The 24985-nt window shown below is 35.6% G+C and overlaps 1 protein-coding gene across 1 annotated transcript in view; it reads right to left on the bottom strand.

Moving 5' to 3' along the window:
• The window catches only part of LOC149075942 (C-Maf-inducing protein-like), a 76726-nt gene that overhangs the window by 3567 nt on the left and 48174 nt on the right, over nt 1-24985 (bottom strand). Inside the window, exons 4-17 of the mRNA XM_089243458.1 lie at nt 19784-19855; nt 18639-18728; nt 14800-14907; nt 12501-12581; nt 10856-10959; nt 10394-10495; nt 8501-8596; nt 8262-8327; nt 7158-7184; nt 5600-5756; nt 5137-5391; nt 3605-3652; nt 3312-3458; nt 2046-2151 (exon numbers count right to left, since the gene is read on the bottom strand). Of these exons, the coding sequence (XP_089099584.1) occupies nt 2046-2151; nt 3312-3458; nt 3605-3652; nt 5137-5391; nt 5600-5756; nt 7158-7184; nt 8262-8327; nt 8501-8596; nt 10394-10495; nt 10856-10959; nt 12501-12581; nt 14800-14907; nt 18639-18728; nt 19784-19855 (1459 nt within the window). The remainder of the gene's footprint in view (nt 1-2045; nt 2152-3311; nt 3459-3604; nt 3653-5136; nt 5392-5599; nt 5757-7157; nt 7185-8261; nt 8328-8500; nt 8597-10393; nt 10496-10855; nt 10960-12500; nt 12582-14799; nt 14908-18638; nt 18729-19783; nt 19856-24985) is intronic.

Raw genomic sequence — 24985 nt, 5'->3', positions numbered from 1 at the left:
TACCGTATATTGAAAATGAATCAAAAAATAATTTTTTAATTTCCTCTGCCAATATTGCGTTGATCTAATGTACGCTTAATCAAAAAAAATCAATATACTATGAATCATTGCTTTTCTTATTAGCTCAGCTATTGGTAAAAGAGGCATCACTTGGTTGCCCTACTTCTGTTCAAAAGTCCCTCATTAGCCAGTAAGTATATACAGGGTGTAAAAAATTAAAGTTAGCATATTTTGAGCTGTCTGCAGCCTTGACTAATCATCAGAAAATTATCAAACTTTAGGAACAGCCTAATAAAATGTTGAAGATAATTTCCGAAGACTAGAAATCTCCGTATAGCTTTTGATGTGGAATCACGCTGTCCATAAAAGAGTTTCCACCGCAAAGCACGTTATAAATACACATACAAATACAGAGACCACAACAGGGAAATTGCCCAATGAGGTGACTGAAAAAATATGTGTGTGGATGTCAAATACAACCAAAATACAGGAACTCAATTTCAAAGTGCATATAACGAAAGAAAAAACCAGTAATTAATACAGTCCACGGAACCTTTGAGTGCCTTTTTACCTGCCTATTTTGACCAGTTTTAGTGCCTAAATATTCGGACTCTATTTAAGTCTAATTGAAAATTAAAAAAAAAATTAATCTCACTTATGATAAAATTTATTACAATATTTTCAATTTTTATCGATATAACTTCCACTTGCGATATCCTTCAAAGAAATACATCGGTTTTTCTCAAAGTAGGCAATATCGCCTCATGGGGGGGGGGTGTATGATTAGAATGGTCTGGAGGCGGTAGTAGAAGCTACGGGTATATATAACCAACACCTCCTATAACTCCTCTAGCTATAGATGGCGTTGGTATAACAAAGGATCCCATAGGTTGGCTTTAGTTGGGGGGTGGGGGAGGAACGATGGAACAAAAAAAGTGGAAAAAAACGTCGATAGCCAAGAGCGCCATCTTTATTAACTTTTACAGATTTATCTGTCAACAAACAAAAGATGGGAAAATTCAACATATTTTTGAATAGGTACTTTACGACAATGAAATGCATCTGATATTCATAAAGAAGCTGTACTGTTGATATAAAAAAATAATGCCGAGGTGAAAGTTCTCCATTTTGAAAACAATTAAATATTTGCTTAAGTTATTTATATATAGACATATTAAAAACTATTACTATATTATGTATTTCATATTTATTATTTCAATGTAGAGGTTAAGGTTGACAACCTCTTTAAACGGGAAACAAGTTGCAAAGGTACCAGAAGACCTGGAACCCAGGCGGTGCAACACTCTTATTTCCATGGCGCTCCTCAGATGAGGTTACTGTTCTATTTATAATCTTGACGTCATAGCTTCAGTGGAGAAACAGATATGGTTCTGCTGGAGAATGTTCACATACATTTCAGTATTGAGCAATTCCGTCAAATATTTACAAATAATGTGTACGTGTGCACAGTGCACTCCAATTTGCTTAGAAATAGGAGTATTATAAATACTAGTTCACTTTCTGGTGGTGAACATCAAAAACTGATTTTTTTTTTCGTGTTCTCCATTTTTTTTCTTATACCTTCACCAAAGCGTTCTTAAAAATTCACAGCTTTCTGATGGGAAGTTGAGGCTGTGGACAGCTCAGAATTCGTCAACTTCAATTATAGAAACCCTGTATATTCTTTGAATATGGGCTTATAAATTATAATATCCCAGGACAAATGACCTACTTGCTCATGTCAAAATCATACCGAGGATACATTTCGATCGACCAAGACTGCGATGGTCTATCCAGTCAGGACCGCAACTAGATGGTTGGTCAGCCGTTCTCATTTTTTTCTGCCCCTTGCAATGTTGGAGGAGACGTTAATGGGTGAAATCGGCTTCCCTTCTGATTCTGACGTCCCTGATTCCAGCTATACAAAGTGATTCAAATATCCTTTGACGAATGGATACGCAGCCATCAAGAAATTTTTAGTCATGAAGATTTCATTTAAACGTGTGAGTGAATGAATATTATAAAAAAAAAAGACAACAAATTACCAGTAAGGCAAGAAAGGCCTTTGTCGGTGACTGGCGTTTCACAAAGATTGAGCACTTGCAATTTCTGCAGGTGGTCAGACAACAGTTGCAGACCAGCGTCATCAAACTGAAACACGTACAAAAGTATAAAAATTATATGATTTATTATTTTTTTTTAATAAATACACGGAAAGAATAGTGCATTAAAAATTCTTGATTTCAGTGATAAATCGGTTGTGCGATAGTTTTTACCAGCGTTGTGCAAACAAGATATTTGCATTACGAGAGTAATGTTGGTATCATTCATAATTATTAGTTGAAATTAATGTTTTTGTTAGTTCATTGTTCATAATTAGTAGTTAGCATACCAAAAAAAAAAAAAAAAGCTTACGCATAGTACCACTTGATGTTTAAGTCAAATTTCTGCGTTTAACCCCTTGACAGTTTCAGAATAGTGCAGAAAAATGCAATAAAAATGGAATTTTTCTTTTTTGTTTTGTTTGTTGTGCATTACATCAATAAAGAAGATAACCGAACTCAATTCGGGCTTCATAATAAAGAAAACACTTTTTTTTTTGTCACAAATATAATAATCAAATCACAAATATAAAATTTTTCTGTTGCCCGAACTCGTAAAGATGCCAACTATCGTTAAAATTACTGAAAAATCGCCAATGGTGGGAAATGACGGCCTGCTGCAACTCACAATAAATTAAATTGTAATTCACCAAAAAAAGAAAACATATTTGTTAAACAAACATGTGAAATGAGTATATTTACCTGACTATAATTAATTATGATTATTACAGTGAAAATTATGATTATATAATTATGATCTCAATCCTTGAATTCAGTAAAAAAAATAGAAATTCAAGTAAGATTCGTTGAAAATCGGGACTCAAATCAATTAAAGAAATTTTGGACGGCCAAAATTAAGGGAATGTCACGCAAACTACGGGTTATATGGTCACAATATGCTTCAATTTGTGGACCGAGAATGGCAGAAATACTACATTTCTGGCCCGCGGACTGAAAAGGTTATGCACATCCCTGGTATACTGCATCACAACCATAAATATTTTTATGAGCGTTCTATTATATTTTATTATGTTTATATGCTCTTTAGTTTTTATGATTGCATTTTTAATTGGGGGTTGCCTATTTTAAAAATATATGGCATAAATATTTGTTATGGGCATCTTCTTCCTCAGCCACCTCGTCGGGCATTTTGCCTGTTGTGGACCCGTATTTGTATTACGAAAATAATTTCAAACGTCTTCCAATTACCTGCGTCGACCATAGATTGAGGTATTTCAGAGAAGGTAACTTTATGAGATGCTCTGCACAGGCGCTTGTCACCTGAGTGAATGCTAGAGAGAGACACTCGAGGCTCCCGAGGGAACCACTGCTTAGCAATTTGGCAACATCTGCATCCTAAACACACAAAAAATATAAATAAAAAACACCCTTGTGAAAAATTAGAAACACTAACCACATTTCAATCAGAATAATCAAGGGTAAACTTTCTTCCAGTGAGTGGATATTATCAATCATTTTGATGAAAAATGTAGCAAACTTACCGTAGATCTTGAAGGCAACGTCAGTTTCCGTGGACCCCCTTTCTTTTGCTAGAAATTTAAACGGAGAGATTTTTCTTATTACTTTTATTTAAATAATAAGTGCAGTATTGTACAAGTTTCTAATAGTATTCATGTATTGGGTGCGGTATACAGGGTGTCCTATACGTGCTAATGTGGCCTTTATCTTATCATCCGTCCGTCGTAGAGGTATAGATTCCAGTTTAAAAAATGTTCAATAAGGCGTTCAAAAATTACCCCGCACCAGTTTTGAGAGTGAAAACACAGTGTCACAAAATAAGAAATCTAAATTTTTATACGGTCTCCCTGTCATCTGACTTGCAATTAGAAAGTTATTGCCCTGTCTCTCCTTAGTCCAACTAAAGAGATCCTATATTTTTAACTGCAATATTCGCTGAGATATTCGGCTTTGGAAACCGGAGGAAAGGTAGTAAAGGACAGCATAAATGAGGGAAAAGGTAAATAGCATGAGGCTTTCTGAATAGATTTCATAATAAAAAGAGAGATTTCATAATCATCATCAGCATCACTTTGAGGAAGCCTCGATGTTACCCATAGAAATCAATGTTAAAATTGCCGGTTTTACCGTAGAAATTGGAAATTTTTAGTGAGGTTTTCCACCACATCAATAATTTTAAAAAATTGAATTGAATTCTCGATTTCCGTAATATTGAGTTCATTCGGAGATACGAAGCCAAGAGAGAAAATTAAATATAAAATGATTAATCGGACCTACTTTTGAGTTAGATATTCATGAAATAGCAATGATTTCAACTTTTCAATTGTATCTTCTCAAGCACAAAAATGAAAATTAATGTCTCCGTATTGTCTTATAATATCCAAATACATCAATCCATATAGTTTAGGATGTTTTGAAAGCAATTTTGGGTCCAAAAAATTACATTGAAGGAATTCCCAGGCTTTATTCAAGAATTTTTTGAAGCAAAAACAGGCAGATCAATAACTTGAACTTCAAGAAAGTTTGCGAAAAATACCTAGCGCTCATCAAAAAGAAGAAAAAAAAACACGATTCAATTCTAAGTTTCTTTAATTTGGATTTGTGTCTTTCATTAGTCGTGCAAGAAGTCGCCATATTGGTTACCTTGGATACGATTTGTATGTCCCTCAAGAAAGAAAGAAATATCACGTGATCCAAAAAAGCCTCATTTTGCCCGTTATTTTTTTGTCCTCTCATAACTTTTCTACGAATTCAAATTTCGTAGCAAATAATACACTTGGAAACCTGGAATTTTTTTGTTGGCATCAGACGAGACAGAGCAACAACTTTCTTCTCGGAAGTTAGAAGACAGAGGGACTGTATAAAATTTAGATTTTTTTTTATATTGCGACACACTGTATTTTCACTTTCGAAACTGGCGCAGGGTGATTTTTGAACGCCTGTGGGCCATTTTTTAAAAATTGGGATCATACCTCTACGACGTTAGGTTGATGAGATAAAGGCCGCATTAACACTTACCGGACACCCTGTATACTATTATGAAAAATGATATTACCAGCTCTTTGAGGTGCCGCTGCCTCTGACATAGTCCGTCGTAGAGCTTTCTGCCGCTGTCCGAGCTCTGTAGCGTCGTGATGAGTTGAAGCTGGAGGTCCCTGTCGGCAACGACTTCGAACTCCAACATGGAACATAGAACCAACTGCATCGTCTCGTCACCCCTCAGCGCTCTAAGCATACAGGGGCCTAAATTTTTCTGCAACGACTCGAGGAAGCGCTTCCTCCTACAGCAACACGATATCAGAGTATCCATCTGTATCGAGAGAAATCCAATTAGCATGAAGGAGTCTAAGATGTATCTCAGTGTGTAATTTGGCAAATTTTCCATTTTTGCGGTACTTACGGTCTTTCTAGAATAGTTTTAGACATACTTATGAGAATGTTAATTGTGCTAATTACTTGCCAGTTAGCTCTAGAGTAATTTTAAATAATTTTAGCAGTACAGTATTCGAATTACTTGCCATTTTGCTCCAAAGTTCTCCATCATCATCGCAAGCGATGCTTCCGGGGCAGTACGTGGCCATCCAGCCTTCTTTGTCGGGACGAATGGCCAGAACAGCTAGGTGGACGTCACAGCGCGGATCGCTGGCGATTTCTTCGACCACGGCTTTGAAGTGCCTGTAAGTGGTTAGGTTAGAATTGAAATCCAAATGGTTTTCAAGATGAGTTCTTACGATCCAATATATCAATTAAAACATGATAAATTAGTCGCATGGTGTTCAAAATTAACGGAATTTTCACTTTTGGTCTTTACGGAACCTCTGGACAAATTTTAATAAAATTTGGTATGCACAATAGGTATACAACAGCTATTGTACCACATGCATGATTGTGTATAAGACGCATCAGTACCGGACAGTCTAACAAAAAGCTTACAATATCGAAGAAAAAAAATAAGCTATATAGTTTGGTTTTCCTCTATATAAATTACTGTTCAGGTCCTCTTATATGCAGATCACACAAAGCGAATTCATACTGGAAATCCGGTTATTTGGGGGTATCTGTGGCAGTCATCCCTACCCCTCCAGTAACGCTGTTTTTAGCTCCTGGATGGTTCTCGGAAGGGGATGACGAGCTGAAATTACCCTCTCAAGAACGTCCCAGGTATGCTAGTCCAGGTCTAGATATGGCTGACCACTCTATCCTTCGGATATCATCTTCTCTTTCCAGCAATTCGTCGACCATATCAGCCCTATGTGGACGCACGTTGTCGTCCACGCAACTGCCAGCTGCACCCCGAAAAGTTAAACACGGGGCTCTAAGATTACAATCAAAAAATGAGTATCATATATGGCAGGCATCTATCTCTCTTTATGCTGATTTCAGGATATAACATAATTGTCACGAGGGTGCTCTTTTGATGATCGCCTCTAATGACGCTCACTGCCATAGCCGTCTTAACGCATGGGCAGACACGATTGCGGCCCGAGGGCATCAAGTGTATAGAAAAGCTCGTGATACTCTACCGAATCGTACATACACCTCGTAAACATTCATCTGCGAAATTTTCTAACGAATTGGTTGCATGCAGAGTCGTATTGCGTGTGAAAATATGAATGATCCAAAATTATTTATATTGCCAGAATTATGTTCGTTTCGTGTTGTACTGATGCCGCCATCTGTCTTCCATATTTTGAAGTAAAAAGTGGAAATGTATGAATCTCTTCGGGTTCGCGTCTCGAAGTTTGAAAAACCGCAGAAAACTATATTCAGGAGACCACCTTTGTGATGCAAGCGGGGTTCGAACCTGGATTCTCACGATAAGAGTCCAGCACGATGTCCACGTCACAGTGGCAGGCAAAGTGTTCGTGACATTTAGTACTATGATATTCGAGAGTAAGTATGTGTAAGCAGCACAAGTAAGCGGGCACTTTCTACCAGGTAGGGACCACCAGAATACCACTTTGACCCGAGGGCCCATGGAGCTTTAAGATGGCCGTGCTCGCTACGCTAAAAGTTGAAGATCCCTGATTTACGGTATGAGCAGAAAAGTTTACAGAGAGATATGAATGCACTTACGTTGTGAATGTATTATCGACCAGCGCCCTGGAAAAGAAAAGGTATCAAATGTAATCTAAAAAATTTCTTTGAATGGAGGCAAGCATCAAATATTCGTAACTATTTCAAAATTGGTAACTGATTATTGACTTAACATTGATAAGATATAACTAGAGCCCCGATTATATGCACTAAAAAAGTGCTGAAATATGCTCTAAAAATACGCACTTAAAAATTCTAAAATATACGCTAAAAATGCCTAAACATGCATTAAAAAATTCAAAATATGCATGAAAAATCCAAAACATGCTCTAAAACGTCCTGAAAAGTTGCAAATTACGAAATGTATACCGAAAATTTGACAACATATGCATTTTTTTCATGCATATTAATTTATGTACTTTTTCACCAAAACAAGCAGATATGTTTTTAAAATGCATATTTCCTATTTCTTAGTGTTTTCACGTTTTTTTCTGCAAAATAGCACTATAATCTCGGCTTGGGGGGGGGGGGGGTCTAGAAGATCAACCCCCCTCCCTTTGCGTACGGCAATGTACTTCCATATGCAAATAGCTACAGCTGCTTAGTAACGAACTATGAGTAACAAAAGAAGTCTGACATTATTTCTAAAACAAATATATATCTAGAAACCTTACAAAAAACGGTTAATATTCTGAAAATACAGTATTGCAAACATCTCTATTAATTCACTGAATCCCACCTGCGGGGAAAAAAGCCGATGTTACGAAAATATTACAAGGAATATTTATATTTGAAAAATTATTTAAAAAAAAGTTATTGAGCTTAAATAAACTTTCAAAAACATGCACTTATTCTGAAAATTATTTGATTTTATGCATTTATATGCATTAATGGTAAAAAAGACCAAAATATTCATGCATTTGCATATTATCCGGGAACCAGATATAACAATAAAATGATAATTCAGATTGAAAACAGATGAAAAATTCACATATTTTATGCTCATGGATAAAATCTAAAACTAATGACTGTGCCATTCAACATAAAAAAAATAAAAACATCCTTAATTCGAGGATATGGATCCAACTTCTGTAATTAATTAATTTGAATTAATAAAATTATTTTTTACGTATGAACACTTACTCGTCTGGAAAAGGTATCGGTTGAAGAAGCTGCGCTAAAGGTGGCCGCCAGTCTTCATATTTACATCTGTTTAATTGAAGGAAAAATCGTGAATCATTTCATGAATAATTCAGATAGCCTTTCATTACTTAAAAAATTACATTTATATTTTCATTATAATCCGAGTTGCATGAACCAAAATTAAACGACAAAAGAAAAGTACAATCAATTCTGAAGTAAAAATTATTAAAAGCACTTACAGTAATTCTAAAATATTGATGAAACAAATGAGTCTCGCTTCCAGCTCAATAGCGCCAACATCAAAATTATCGTTCTGAGACCCAGAAGTGATAAGCCTGTAACGAAAATGAAATCGAATATCCGGTTAAGATAAAAATTTATTTTAATATTAAATATACGACAATTCTGTACCTCAGAACCCTATTATCGTATGTCCATTTGAGTGATTTTACAGTATGAATCTTTACACTGAAAAATCACCCAAAAAAAATCACTGTAGACATACGATAGTATGGTTCTGAGTATCTTTTATTTTTATCCGTATTCGACAAATTTCGCTCAGGGTGGTAATTATAATGAGTTATAATGGTAATTATATATGTGAATTATAATGGTAATTATATATAGGAGTTATAATGGTAATTATATATATGAGTTATAATGGTAATTATATATATGAATTATAATGGTAGTTATATATATGAATTATAATGGTAATTATATATAATGGAAATATAAATGTAATGCTGCGGGATCCTCAGGGTTTTTTCATTAAAATCCGGGCAACGGGGATGTTGATCTTTGCTTACTTGAGTTATCCACTTAAGCTTGGGGACACGAGCATTTGACATTGTACCAAATGTAATTTACGTTCCTGACTTTGCCGAGATTTTATTCTTTCCAGTCGTTTCTTCCCGTAAAATGACCCTAAAATTACATTTTTTTACAGAATGACTTTTGTTCATTCAAATTCTGAAATCATTTTCTTCCCGTAATTCTTCAGTTTCCATGTAAATAGAAAAAAAAATTCAACAGCTTCGGAATTACCAACGAAAACACACTCTGAAGACAATGTAGATTGATTGATTGATGACAGCTCACGCTCAGAGCTATTGTGCAAGACAACTTCCTCTCTTCACCTTCTAGGAGACTGGGTCGTGTCGCAGATCATCTTCTATTTATTCAACAAATGAAATAATTATATACATTCTGTGAAAACCATCCATCAGAAGACATTGAGCACGATACAATCAAGATTAACTAAGAGAAAAATGGAATATATTTACCAAAGAAAATAAGATTAAACGCACGACTGACTATGTACATTTACATCTGGATACTGTAACTGGGATGTAGAGGGTATCTCCGAGGGAGGAAGGGCTGACTAAGACAATGTAGAGTAAAATACTTCCTGTGTAAATAGTATATTATAATTACAGGGTAATTATAGTTAAGATTCCCGTACCCTGAATAGTTTCTCGCAAAAACTACTCATCCGAACACAACCACATTTTCAGGATATCTTAATGAGACCACGGGAGAGAGGAGATTTATGCAATAAAAAATATAGTTCGATTTTTGACCACCACGTGAAAAATTGGAGCTTTTTTTTTTATTACATTTTCCTTTTTTTCCATGTCCGTAAAGCGTATATACCAAGTTTCAATGTAATACGTTCACGAGAATGGACGCTATATAGATCTGAGTAGTATCAGTATATTGACACTGATCAGACCCAACACCTTCGGTAACAGAAAGCCTCCGCGCGAAGTTTTGACGTCACCGAAGTCGTCCATTTCATTTGCAACCATTGTATAAAGCAGGCCGACGTATGCGAAATATTTACTTTTTTGCAGTATGACTATAGGTGAAATGTACGACTTCAGTGACGTCACGAGCTTCGCGCAGAGGCTTTCTGCTACAGAGCGTGTTGTCAGACCTCAGTTGCATCTGTTCTGGAGGACGTATTACATGGAAACTTGGTGTATACGCTTTATCACAAATCTCTCTTCCATGGTTTCATTAAGATATCCTAAAACTATGACTGTGTTCGGATGTAGTTTTTTGAGAAAAACTATTGGGAGTACAGGAACCTTAATAATCACCCTGTATAAACGATTTCACAAACTGACCTTTTCTTTTGTTCGTATACGGAATAGATGGCAGCCAAGCACACCGACACCAGGTTAGGTAATATCCTTGGGTGAGGACAAGTACAGCCATGGCCGTGGACACTGAAATCAGGAAAAAAACCGATTCATCAACCGATGCGTTTACACTAAAGTTGAAAATGTGCCATTAAATTCTTAATGCAACGAGAAAAACATGCATCAATACTTGAGTGTTCCATTCAAAAATGAAACTTTTATTTAAATGAGCTAATGATATTCTGTATTTCAGCAACAAAATATGTACACAGATGAAAAGCTTATGCCAAATCACATGTGGGATCACAACAGCTTAAATTTCACTACGTTTTATACATTTTTCTATACATTCATGGCTTACATTATCACGGAGCGAAAAGAAATAACAGTTGATAAATGGAGGAAATATCCGATTAGTGATTAACACATGAAAATTATTAAACGTACTTTTCGATAAATTTTTGCAGCACATTCTTCCCATCGTTGTAACTACTCAAAGCTTCAATATACACTTGAGCGAAGAGCCTCGTTTTCGGATATTTACCAAAGTCCTATTACGGGCAGGAAAAAGAGATCAGCTGAGTATATGATACATTATACTTATTCACGTACGTATACGAAATACATGCATGTGCATAAAATGCGTGTTCAAATTGAAATATATGAAAAAATTGGTATACTCATGGGCGGAGATACGGGAGGGGGCGTGGAGGGGCATTGCCCCCCCCCCCCAGCGTCAAAGGTGGAGTCCACTAATCTAATGTACATATGTATATATGAGCTGACATCATCATCATCGTGCCCCCCCCCCCCAGACTTCCAAGTCAATCTCCGCCTATAGGTACACTGTATACTAGTAAAATGATATTCTCTTCATTCTGTTTGCAGCCAAACTTACAGGATCGATTATAATCAGAATATAATGAGGGGTAAACCAAAGTCCTGATAAACCCATCAACTTCTACACTTTTGGCTATAGACAAATACTTCTAACAGGGTTCCCAGCAAAAAATCTGCTTGCTCGTTCATTTCCCTAACTTTCCTTGACCAAAACTAATGAAGAAAGAACTATATAAATTGTTTTTTTTTTTTTAGTTTCAGTTTTTTTCTTAGAATTTTTCCCTGATTTTGATCAAATACTTTGCCTATTTCTCTGCGACACACTTTTACTTAACATTTTCAATTTCCCCTGAATATTTTTCTCTTACTCAGGTCAGCGGGAACCCTGTCCAATTAGAAATAGTATCCAAATAACGTGCGCTACCTATCTCAGAAGCGGGAAAAGTTTCATTGTACATTTCAGCCCTTACTACTGACGGTACCCTACTGACGGCCTACTGACGGTACTTTAAAGTACCAGATTAGATAATTCGTTATGTACTAGCTAATTTTTTTGAAAACACATTTTTTTTTTGTCTTCAATTAGAGCTAAAATGACCAGCCGAATAAATTCACACGATAATTACTCATTGTTACCATTATATTTAAGTTTTTATTTTCGTTTTTTATCATTTTCTTCTTAATTCCACTTTTTATAATGTGTGGTAGATAAAAGGTTAACTATAATTATACAGCTTCTTCATAAGGCTAATAATTCGACCTCGATTCATACATGGATACACAAAGAACGTTTTAAACAATGAACTACATTAACGTCACGTTTTTAAAATGTGATTAGATCACAAAGAAACGGGATCTTTCTTCAATTTAGCTCATCTCAAATCTGGTGTCGCAGAGCAGGAGTTTTTGAGCCGTGATGGAAATCATTAATTTCAAAATTAAATATCTCAGTGATTATTGCACTTTGAATCATGAAATTGTTTCTGTTGGAATCATTGCAATCAAAATGCAAGACAAAAGCATCACACGCATAAGTTGTAGGTAATGAGAACGTCTGAAGTATTTAAATTTGTATTTTGATACACACATAGCCCATTGGAAAATAGATGACATCTCTGAGATCCAAATGTTATTCGAATGCTTCTTCTATTTGGGAGCATGTTTCTATGATCGTTGGTTCAAAAATTAAAGTATCAGTAAGGACTGGAGTTTGCACCCAGTAAGGGATAGTTACAGGATAGTTAATACTAACCATGCTATGTTTGAGGATCCGGTTAACTACAGGGGTGAACTTGTCCATAATAACCATTGACCTAGGATTGTTTTCACAAAACTGAAACAAAAATATTCATTCAAATTTCTGTTTAATGTGTTTAATTTTCAGCAAAAAATAAATGCACTGAATATCAGCGAAAAATAAAAAATAAAACAACACCACAAAAAACGAAAAAAAACTCCGTAAATGAGTATTTTACTCACACAAAATGTGCAATTTAATTAAATTGCGTTAAACTCATTTATCCGTGCGTCGCTCTGACTTGAACACCGGTCCCAATGGATCAAAAACCAGGTACTTACGAGAGGGGAAAAAAATTAATTTAATTTTTCACAAACGCGTCCCCTCTTTTTTTACGAAATTATTCAATGAAAATATTTTTTCTTGTGTACATAAAAAAAATACTCTGAAAATACTCTGATTAAAATTTTTATCCGAGTAAAACAAAAACTAAAAACTTCATAGAAATAATGAGATGACGCTTAATTGAATATTCCTTTGGCAAAAAATAAATCATGGAACTCATAAAGTTCTCATTTTCAACAACAGAGAGAGATGAAATCATCTCCTAATATCCGTTCATTAATCAAAATTACCATTAATTAAATGGATGAACCAGATAACGATGAAGCAAAAAAGTTGTGTTATCATATTAAGTGGGATAAATACACATATTTGTGATCTTTTTTTTCCATTCTGCAAAAAAAATAGTAATAATAATTATCTGTAATTTTTCTTTTGGGGATATAAAAATAAATTCGAAATTTAAAATATAAATATATATTATATTTATATATATAATAATATATAGAATATTATTAAATATATGTTCATATAGTTCAGATGTATATTCGACATCCGTATTTTTCATGGGAAATTTTTTTTCAGCCACTTCGTTGGGCTTTTTGTCTGTTGTGGCCTTTGTATTTAAAATTGGATCATAATTTAATTTGAAATGTAAATAAAATATTGAAATTTTTTAATTTAAAATTTAAAAAAATTCAATTTGAAAAAAAATTTGAATAAAATATAAAAAATTTAATTTAAAATTTAGAAGCAAAATCACAAAGATTAAATTACAGTGAAACCTCGCTACAACGTTACTAACGATAAATCCCTCTACAGCAGTGGTTCTCAACCTTTTCGAGCCCGCGGCCCGGTTTCATTCATTATTGTAAGTCGAAGGCCCAGTCAAATACATGACCAACGGAATATTAATAAGGAGAAATGCAACGCTAATCACTCGCAGCTCGGTTTGAATGAGGTCAGGGCCCGGTACTGGGCCGCGGCCCGGCGGTTGAGAAACACTGCTCTACAGCAATATCTTTTTAAGGCTTGTTTGGAAATGTCTGTAGTGTAATGTTAAACTACCGCCTCTCGATATAACGATAATCCCTTTACAGCGATATATAAATGGTGTCGAAATTCTTTTGTTATTGGCTACAACATACTAGAAATTAGAAATGAATAAATAAAAAATATGTGGAGGTTATTTGCACATTGCAAATATATATATGTATGGAAATTACTTTTTTAAATAAATGAATATGTACTTAAAAATAGAAAATATGCATTTTAGAAACCATATCTGATTTTTTTGCATTGTGATTTTTTAACGCATATTTTCTACTTTTTGGTACATACAGGGTGGGCAAAAAATTCGTAGAAACTTTTAAAATTAATAAAAACCGGAAAAATAACCGAAATAAAAAACGGTTTGCAGGGTTGGCATCGCTAGGGCACGGGAATTTTTTTAAGACATGGGGAAAAAAATAACTAAAAAGTGGCGCTGACGGACACAAGTCAAAGAAAAGATGCGCAAATAACGAACAGAATGCCTCCAAATCGTTTATTACAGTGTTCCACATGGGATAACACATTGCAGGCGAGTCACAAATCCAGCAACGGCAGAGTGCAGCAGGTCCACATACACGGTTTAAAACGGTGAACTGGTTGTGTATTCGGAGCGCAGGTTCTTATAACCGTCTCATTTGCATATTTCCACCGAAATCGCCCGTACCAGCGCCACCTATCGGCTATTTTTGAAGGGTTTTTGCTGTCAAAAAAAAATCCCGTGACCTAGCGATGCTAACCCTGCAAACCATCTTTTATTTCGGTTATTTTCCCGTTTTTATTCATTTTAAAAGTTTTTACGAACTTTTTGCCCATTTCGTATTTTGTAATTTTTTCAGGATGTTTTAGTGGATATTTTGGGTTTTTTATACATTTTTAAGTGCATAAATAAATCCGGGATTTATTCATAACTAATACTAACTTTACAATAGAAATCACAGATTTCAGAGGTTGGCGTCGTCATTTCCAGGAGAGGACTCAACGCATTTATCACTTCTTCCGGTTCCGTGGTTATTATTTGACAGGAGCTCTACAAATAGATAATTTATATGCGTCACGTAAACAATATACACGTGAATCGAGAAGAATCACATCAAATAGAAAACTGACAAGACTTAATCATAAAAGAATATTAAATAGACTTAATTAATTAGACTTAATTAAAAAAGATCTCCGTGGAATTAAATTTCTAGAATGTTGTTCGGTCTTCCAGGCAAACCTATTTGGTCTCTAAGAGATATTATATTATATTATATCGGCGAAATGCGATAGTAACGGACCCGTGTCTATTAAATTCGAAAATCTGATTATATATATACAGTATATACAATACTGAGGTAAACGGTTTATGTGAGAATGTTTTTGCGTAATAAGGGAAAAAACAACAATATTACGAACTCACGTATATCCGTACAAAAACAAGTTTTGATGGATTAGCATCGCGAAGATCCTGACGCATGTCCCATTTATCTCTCTCTCTCCAGTATATATATATGTATACATTTTAATTTATTTACCGTATAGACCGAAACGTGATCGATACCATACGTGAAGCCGATTTCTATGAAGAAAACATTTTCGGAAAATTAGTTTTTACTGTATACACAAAAATGGCTTGAATAAAAGAAGAGCATATGTGTATGCGGTTATTGATTCTTTCCCATTTAAAAGAAATTCATACATAATGTACCCGAATATAAAGGGGCCGTTCAAGTATTACGTCAGCAACGATGGTGGGGGAGGGGGTTTCCGATTTGCTGACTTTCGATGACAAGGAGGGGGGGGGTTTGGATAATGCTTACGTCATCAACCACCCTTTATGAAAATATGAAATATTTTTAATAGCATCTTACTCGGTGCGCCAGAAATGAGAAAAACCTTTCGATAGTTTGTGGGCACTTGAAGTAACATCTCCCCCCCCCTATTGATAAGTGCCCTACAGAGCCACTTTAGTGATGTCTAAATGTTTCGCGGATCCAAGTGATCTGGAAATGTGTCCGGGCCGCTTAAGTGCTCTGGAACTGTTCCACGCATCCCTCAAGTAATCCGCAATTATATGTCGCGGATCAGTTAAATAATCTGAGACTGTGGCGTGGGTAACTTGAGTGATGTAGAACCCGCACTGGGGGCCACTTACGTGCTTTACAACTACGTCACATATCACTTAAGGGATCTCTAAATGTGTCACGGATCGCTTAAGTGTCCCGGGTCATTTAAGTGATCTGAAAATGTTCCACGGGCCTCTTAAATGCTCTGGAATTCCACCACGGGACACATAAGCGATCTGTAAATGTGTCGCTTAGTTCATTTTTACAAAATTAGGTTTGAGGAGGGCAGACCGCATCAGATAACCCCCCAGGGCCATATTTGTTCCGCGGGCCAAGAGCCTTTATGTGATTTATTATTATATGGCTCAGAGTGTGGGTCGAAATGAATTTATTAAAGATAACTTTTGAGTTCATAGCCTTTAATAACATTGAAATTAACAGAAATTGATTATAATAACATATAAAAGTATTTTCTTCCGAAATTTCAATTAAAAAAATATTTTTTTGCATTAAAAAAATAAATTTTTGATTGGGGGGGGGGCACGAGTCCTCCTATGCCCCCCCCCCTCCCGTGTACGTCTCTGATCCCACCAATATGTGTTGAGATTCAGAGGGGTGGAGCTGATGAAATTTTGCTGACGGGGGGGAGAGCGTCAGTTTTGCTGACGAGGGAGGGGGGTCAAAAATAGCTAAAAATTTGCTTACGTAATACTTGAACGGCCCCTAACTTTATATATTTTGGTTTAGCGTTTCTTCAAGTCCGAGAACTTGTATATTGATCGAGTTTCGAAATCGCGTCGAAAAGGTTCGACGGGTTCTCATTTGAAAATACGGCCTTCGTTTATCTCCATTCGAAAATTTTCCGAGAGATGAAAATTAAATTTTAATTCCAATTTCTCTCCGAATTCCAGACTTTCCCGTCGGACTTGCGTCATTGGTTGGAAAAAAGTTGTTATTGTTTTTTTTCCTCCCACTGAGACGATTTCGACATTTAGACGAAATTTCGATTTCGTAGTCATTACTAACACGTACACGTCTACGATTTCTGACGTAATGACGTATTGTTGAGAATCAGTAAATTGAAATATCTTCCGTTTGAGTGTTCTATTCGCAGGACCGACGTGATAGAAAAGTACTGCAGTCGGCCCCGCTTAAAATCAACGATCCCAGCACACAAATATTCGATTAAGCGGGGCATCCGATTAGGCGGGGAACAATTCCATAGCCCTTTTGTAAAGTTAGTATGGTTTGTATATTGAAAATTGATGAAGGATCAATATTAATACGGCTTCTCGAATAAATCAGGTATCAAAAATGGAATGAAAATTGTATTTTATTACATTGATCACGATACCTAAGATTTTTTACTTTTCATTTGGAGAGTTAGCACCCTCTATTGGCTCACCATAAAACAAAAATAAAATAATTAAATGCACGCATTGAAGCACTTGAAAACTTGGAGGTCAGTACCTACGTTGTGAAATGTAATTTTTTTGTAATCTTAACCTAGTAACTTATTTTTCAAATGTTTTGTATGGAGTTCATGCGTATTAATAGTTGACTTGTGAAGCGTAATATTCGATTAAGCGGCAGGGGAAGTCGTTGAAGTTATCATATTAAGCGTGGGGGGGGGGGGAACTTTGACATTATCTCTATGAGAGAAATTTTAGTGACGGAGGATTTTATCCGTTTAAGCGGAGTATCCGTTATCCGATTAGGCGAAGTCAACTGTATTTGATTATTCTTCCGTAAAATTAAGCAGCACACATAATATAGCACGTATACCTCACATTTGGCCCTTATGGCTCCTTTGTGTTGCCCAGCTGTCATTTACTCGCCACATTTACCCTAGCAATCATTTATTGGCAGCTCTCTTGCCTGAAGGCCCGTTTACACAGGGGTTAAGTAATTTAGTCGTTAACTAAATTTCAAGTCATCAAGTACTTTAAAATGTATGCTGAAGAGCCGTTTACACCCAGCTCGTACGGGGCAGCATCGAACAGGGAAGCTTATGGGAGTCTTAAAGACTTGGACACCCTAAGAAAATATATCTACCTCGGTCGGTCAGTAAGGGCCGTTTACACGGATTCAGTTGGTTAGCGAGTAAGTGATTTAGAGGTTAAGTAGACAAGCAGAATAGGAACCGGTCCATTTTTTCGATTAGTTAGGCACTATGTGCATGTTCCAGTGGGCGTGGCCTCGTATTATTATCTCCAATGAGCATTTACTACTCGATTACTTACGTTGGACAGTTTTTTGAGCACTTGATAGCTTGAAATTTAGTTAACTATTTAATTACTTAACTCTGTAAACGGCCTTTTATATAGCAGCTACAATATCTGCCCACAGTTCCCTTGATTTACCTCTGATTCCTTTGCCTTACTCAGCTATCATTTACATGCGACCTCCTTTCCCTTTTTAGTCATCATTTACCAGCGGATGCCATGCCTTAATTGGTAATAATTTACCAGGACTCTCTCTCCCGTCACCCCCATCGGTCATTCACCAGCGGCTTTTGCCCCGATAGTCATCATATACTTGCAATAATTCCTGACAGTTGTGCAAATAGTCAACAAAGTGCAATTCCTAATAATCCTCATACGGTATTTGCGCACATCAGTATTCTAGGCCCTTAAAAATGTCCGGCAACATTATTTTGAAATCGACTCTATGAAGAATCTATTACATATCTTGAAAAAAAAAACCATCTTACCTCCCGTAATAGTCCAGAGATAATCTCTAAAGGAGTGGAGTGTATGCATTCGTCTTGAAGCGGCGTGTTCATCGACATCTCTATCAAACTCTATGGCAAGAAAATCTTGATTAAAATAAAAATACATGCAGTACCATATGAAGAAACAACAATTCTTATGTATATTTTGGACGTAGTGAGTTGATTATAAACTCTGAGTTTTTTTTATCATTTTTCAACTATGCATGTCCCACTTCAGGTAAGTTTGTATAACTGTATATATTCCTAATTAAATACTATACCTATTTCTTCAGAGCTACATTCCTTCAAACTATATTACATTACATGCCGATATAGTTTGAGACTGGCAGTGAGTATGTAAATTTACGTGAATTTCTGCATTGATTTAATTTATATATTTTTTGTTTTCGTGCACATAAATTTTTTTTTCTTTTTGTGTATTAATTTTTAATTTATGTTTAGTTAGCTAGTGATTTATTTTTGTTAGATCCTTTTCGGTTCTCTATAATCAATCTTTTTTCCTAATTAGATATTTTCTTTTGAAGCAGGGGCGTATACAGGACCTATCCATTGGGGGGGGGGGAAGGAATGGTACTCTGGTAGATTAGAGAGAGAGAGAGAAAGTACATTGGGGATTTCTTCCAGAAAAATTTCGAGTCTGATTCTAAATTTGAAGAAACTCATTAGAAGAGCATATGAAATAGTTTTTTCGGAAACCTTTGAATGTTTCTCAATTTTTGATCACCTTAGGCCGTGCCATGCCGTCTTAACGCGTGGCACGGCCCGGGGGCCTCAAGAGAAGAAGGGCCTCACAAAAATGAGATACGGTTGAAATTTTCTAGAATTTACCAGGTAGGGCCTCAGAAAAACCACTTGGCCCGGGGACCCATAATACTCTTAAGACGGCCCTGGGAAGGCGCGGGAGTGGAGGTGACTAAACGGGCTTCAAGGGCCCTTCCCTGTGATACCTCTGATATCGACTACGGCTGTATAGCCCAAAAGCTTCTATTAACGATGATTATGCCGGCGGTAAAAGCCCGCATTCCTTCAGTGAGTCACGATATTGTTGCGCATAATAACATCAATTAATGACTTACCTGAAATGCTATTATAAAATTCATGACACGTAACAAAAAGTGTTTTACCTTCAACTCTTTCAATAATATTTCCGGCCTGCTCGAGTTCGTCAATACTTTCTTGTATTTCAAAATATTCCTCTGCGATTGAAAAGAAAAGATTTGTAAGCAATTGAATCGTAAAATAATTTTAATCATCGGAGAAAGAGTCAATTACTGGAAATAAACAATTAAAAAAAACGGATTATAAGAAGAAAACATTTTTGCATTAATAAGTAGAAATTGATTGAAAACAGATCATTAAAATCAAAAATGAATTTATTCCATGAGTATCAAATGAAAGGTTGCAGAGTGCGAAGTGATAAACTCAAGAAAAACCCAAGTCCAGAAAAATTTAATTCAATTGTATATAAAGGTTAATAAAAAACTTAATTATTATTACTTAGTAAATAAGTCACTAAATTAAAAACAAATTGAAATAACTTCCAAAAAAAAAAGATTCAATAAGTTCAAGGAAAAAAAAAACCCCTCACATGAAATTCAAGAAAAATTTCATCAAATAGAAGAAAATATTTTTAGTAAATAAGATTGCTTTTTCCAATAAATAAGTCATTAAATTATAGAAAAGTAATCCCTTAATCCTTTTATCTGCTGACGGTATTTTCAAGTACCAGGTTAGATAATTTGTTACTTATTAACTAATTGTTCGTCGTAAAATAGTATCTTTTTTTTTATTTTTCTTCATTAACGGTAAAAATCGATTATTTTAACCAAATGTCACTGAATCAAAGAAAAATTTACATGTACAGTCGAATCCCGTTTTAACGAATACCGTTACAGCGAAAATCTCGTTTTAACGAACACTTTTTTTAATCCCCCAGATAAGTTTGCATGGGGGCATTTCTAAATAACCTGGAATTCCTTTATAACGGAGTGATTCTTACGGTCTCTTGGAGTTCGTTATAACGGGATTCGACTGTATACTACCACGTAGTTTTCCTCGTACGTCGCAACGGAACCGGAAGGAAGAAAAAAAAAATTCCGGTGTACGCAAATAACGGGTTTCACAGTAACTCACATCCTGAAATTCTCATTTTTTTGAAAAAAAAATTTATATAAAATTGAAATTTACAGAAATTCGAGAAGATCCACCAGACACACGGCAGTCGTCAGTCTTTCTCCTGGCGCATCCGGAACCCCCCCCCCCCTCCCCAAACAACAAAACAATATCTCATTGGGCTTCTGCCTGCTGCCGGAAAACTTCGCAATTTGTCATGTTATAACATACGTACGCTTATATATTTTTAAGCGTCATTGAGATCTATGGATTGTAGGAAAAAGAGAGAATAAGACCAAAAAAAAAAAAAAAAACCAGCTGGTTTTCATATCATTTCCACCCTTTATCGAATTTTCGGTACCACCGATAGTATAAGAGCCACACCAGCTGGTACGAGCACCAGAAAAAAAAAAAAAAAATCCCGTATTCCCAAAAAATTTTTCGAATTTCCAGGGTTTTTTCCATACGTCACTTCCCAGGACGCGGAAGAGGGCGTGGTCACACACAACATACACATGGTTGTTCGTGTGTTCGTCCGTACGCACGTGTGCGTACGTGCTCGTACAAATCCAAAATGGAGGGCGGGCGGCATATGCATGCACGCTGCTTGTCGAGTTCGCATCCGTCACCTGTTTCCATTCTCAATAGGCGTTCACAGCTGCCGACGGGTGGTGGTAGTATAATAACACGTACTCTCTCTCTGTATGTAATATAAATAAGATAGGAGGAGGAATATATACTAACAAAAAAAAAAAACGTTATACGCCGAAATGACAGTTAAGAAAAAACTAACAAAATGGCGGAAAGGAAGAATTACACGTAAAAAAAAAAAAAATTGGCGGGAGACCACGTAACGTTATTGATCGCAGCCGTTCAACAAATGGCACAGGTGTTACGAGTGAGTACAAAGAGTAACACCGTAAAAAAAAAAAGAAGAAAACGTAACCAGGGTGGCATATGATATGTAGAAATGAATTTAACGGTTTTCTCCTATAAACTGAATCCTTTACATTTCTTCTTACCTCGTATAATAAATTAATTCCTATTAAATTCTCCATTCCCCCATCATTATTCTTAAAGTATTTTTCTCACCTAAACTAGAGCGTGTATAGAAGGAGTACAGATTTTAGAATGATTGGACATTATCCGAGAAAATTTACTTAAGCAGGAGGGAATTCTAAAATTTGTTTTAGAGAGGCATGAAATATAGAGGCATCTTTTTTTTCTTCTTTTTTTCATATTTTTTGCATTAAAGAACTCATAGAAATGTCAAAAATTTCACAAGTTGATTGTTTTATTGACTCATCTTGATACGGCACTTTCCTTGTTCGATCGAATACACAGAATCCGAATCCGATGTATATCCGAATATACATCGGAAAATATATTGATTAGAAGGTGCAAGAGCGGTTTAGTTAGAATTATTAGGGGGGTTCCTTGGAGAGGAGAGAGCATAAAAGAATTTAGAGAGACCTTAGGAGATCCATAAAATACAGTAGAACCTCTCGGTAACGGATACCCATGGGACCAAAAAATTTTGTCCTCTAACGGGTAGGTACGATCAATAGTGGATAGTATGCCCACTGTACCACTTGTGCCACTTTCACATTTATACGACGTTTCCCTTCGGTTGCAATTAGTTCCTTAATATTTTAATGTTAAAATCTGCATGTTACTGTGTGTGAAAGTGACTCACCGGTGGTTATGCATACTTTCGTTTCGATAAAGAAAGTTTGATCAAATTTCATTAAATTTACTACTTTTATCGGCGATTGTGCATAATTCCCAAATAAAGTTGGAAAATCTCATATAAAAATCTGATAAAAATTTATAATCTTTCTTTTCTTTATTAAACCATACAATTAATTATTTTTACCCGTACACAATACGCGCACAATACATATTTTGCAATAAAAATTAAATTAAAATAAACATGAAGAAGGTAAAAATCGTTCATAACAACATTATCAGTTATGTTGGCTTTCGTCACACGTATCAACAATTCAATTAAATAAAAGTCTGGAAAAAAGAGTTTGCCTTATTTCACTGTCCGCTATCGAGAGTATCCGCTAACGGGGAGTGAAATACATTAAAGCCCTATTCCATGGGACCGGGAATCACAAAAGTACCCGTTAACAGGAAGTGTCCGTTAGGTGAGGTTCCACTGTATTCTTTCACTAGAGCAGTGTTTTTTAATTGTCAGAAGCATTGCGGTGAATCGCTAGCTTACAGTTTATGTGGATCTAATTTTTAATTTCAACCTGTGTAAGGCCGGGATTACACTATAAAAGTTTGATAAAAGTTATTTTACAAAACTTAGAAGAAAAAAAAAACCAATAAGCCTATTACATTCGCTGTAATGTGACCGATGCGCTTATTGGTCGAATTTTTGAAGTTTTATAAAAGAACTTTATTAAAACTTATGTAACATAATCCCAGCTTAAATCTCACAAATATTCGTTGCATGAAATTAGAAATTTTGATTTAATAGGAATTAAATTTTCAAGTCTGCCTGAGTACCATGTTAGCGGACGATCTAGTGGACCACATGTTCGAGAAACACTGCACTTAACCCCTTTAATTGGCAAGCGTCGAAATATTCGGAGGAGAAAATTTTGAGGTGTTATATCAAGCAAACAAGGTACCCTGAATTATGGCATTAAAAAAATTATTGCCATATTTAAAAAAAAATATTGGATGTTGCACTTCCAATATTTCCAGGGAACACATTGTATTTATATGATTTACATAGATTTTGAATAGTATAAAAATGTTATTTAATTGTTTGCCAACTTATTTTTCTCGCTATCGTTGTTGAAGAATGCACAGCAATTATGTCTCCTCCACACACGGTATTTCCCTTCGAATTGAAAGGGTCAAAAATAGTTCTTTCTTGACATGTCAAGAAATAGGAGACGTGTACCTTTCAGCCATTCTGCTTGTGATTATAGGAGCTTCAAGAAGAGCTCACTAGTAAAAATCGAGTACTTAGGAGTTGCTTAGAAGTATCAATGCCGAAACGAGCTCAAAATACACAGTGCTTTTATTTGAAAAAATATAAGGAACTCTCATGTGTTGCTCGAGAGCAACGCTGCCAAATGAAGGGTTAAGGACTCTAATGAAGAACACATTTTGTAATCCTTAAACACTACAGGATTCTCAGAACGTAGGTTTTGCTGTAAGGATTTCACAACAGCAAATAAGCAATAAAACTTGAAAAAAAAAAGTACTCGAATTATCTTAGCATGGATATATATTTTAACTTGTATTTTATCCACCAATTATAAAATGCTAAAATTTGTCATATTTTTGTTAAAGTTTGCGGAAAATTAGACAATTTAAATGCCGTTTTTTCTCCTCTGTGTAAAGAGAATTCTTACACAAAGCTTTCAATAATTATCGTAAGTTTGAATGTCCTACCTACATGGATAAGTACAGTCGAATCCCGTTATAACGAACTCCAAGAGACCAGAGAAATCACTTCGATATCACGAAATTTCGTTGTACAGGAATTCCAGGTTTTTGAATTGTTCCTATGTAAGCTTATCTGGGGATATTATAAAGGTGTTCGTTAAAACGAGATTTTCGCTATAATAGTTTTCGTTAAAACGGGATTCGACTGTATAAGTGTTTATGAAAACCACCCAGAATATCGTTGCGACCGCACGGTGTTTCTTCTGTGTAGTGGCTCATAGGTTGTTATATACGTACAATGAAACCATGTTTATATTATAATCCACGTACGCAACACAGCCTTAACTCTCAAAAAGCCTACGTGCTTTTGTTTTGTTTCTTCTCTTCGGAAGAAAAATTCTTTCAAGAGAGCCGACAGCAGCATTCAACACGTATTGTGGCGATTGGCTCTGAACGTTATTTTAAATTCTCCGATGTAATCAATGGGCAAAAAAAAAAAAGGAAGCACTGGTTACAGCGAGTGCGCTGTCAAACTGCCAACGCATAAATGCATCATGTCGCATTAAATCACTTCGGATGAAGTTAATGTTCGGTTCACTGCACTCCCCTTTACAAATGGGAAACAGCCTATGAATGAGAATCCTTTCATAGAGACGTAACTGACAGCTCAAACTACCCACGAGAAAAGAAAGATCTGGATTAATTAGCTTTTTAAGCAAAAATTCCTTTAGAAAGAGACCCTAAGGGGGGGGGGGTTTCAGTTAATTATCATCAGTTAAAGTACACATTGTGTGTGTGTG

This window comes from Pholcus phalangioides, unplaced genomic scaffold (genome assembly GCF_987345545.1).
Source record: "Pholcus phalangioides strain wild (caught in Gottingen) unplaced genomic scaffold, Ppha-v1.0 ptg000015l_1, whole genome shotgun sequence".
Classification (NCBI taxonomy): domain Eukaryota; kingdom Metazoa; phylum Arthropoda; class Arachnida; order Araneae; family Pholcidae; genus Pholcus; species Pholcus phalangioides.
Note: the sequence above shows the minus strand (reverse complement) of the source record. Positions and strands in the feature narration are given on the sequence as shown.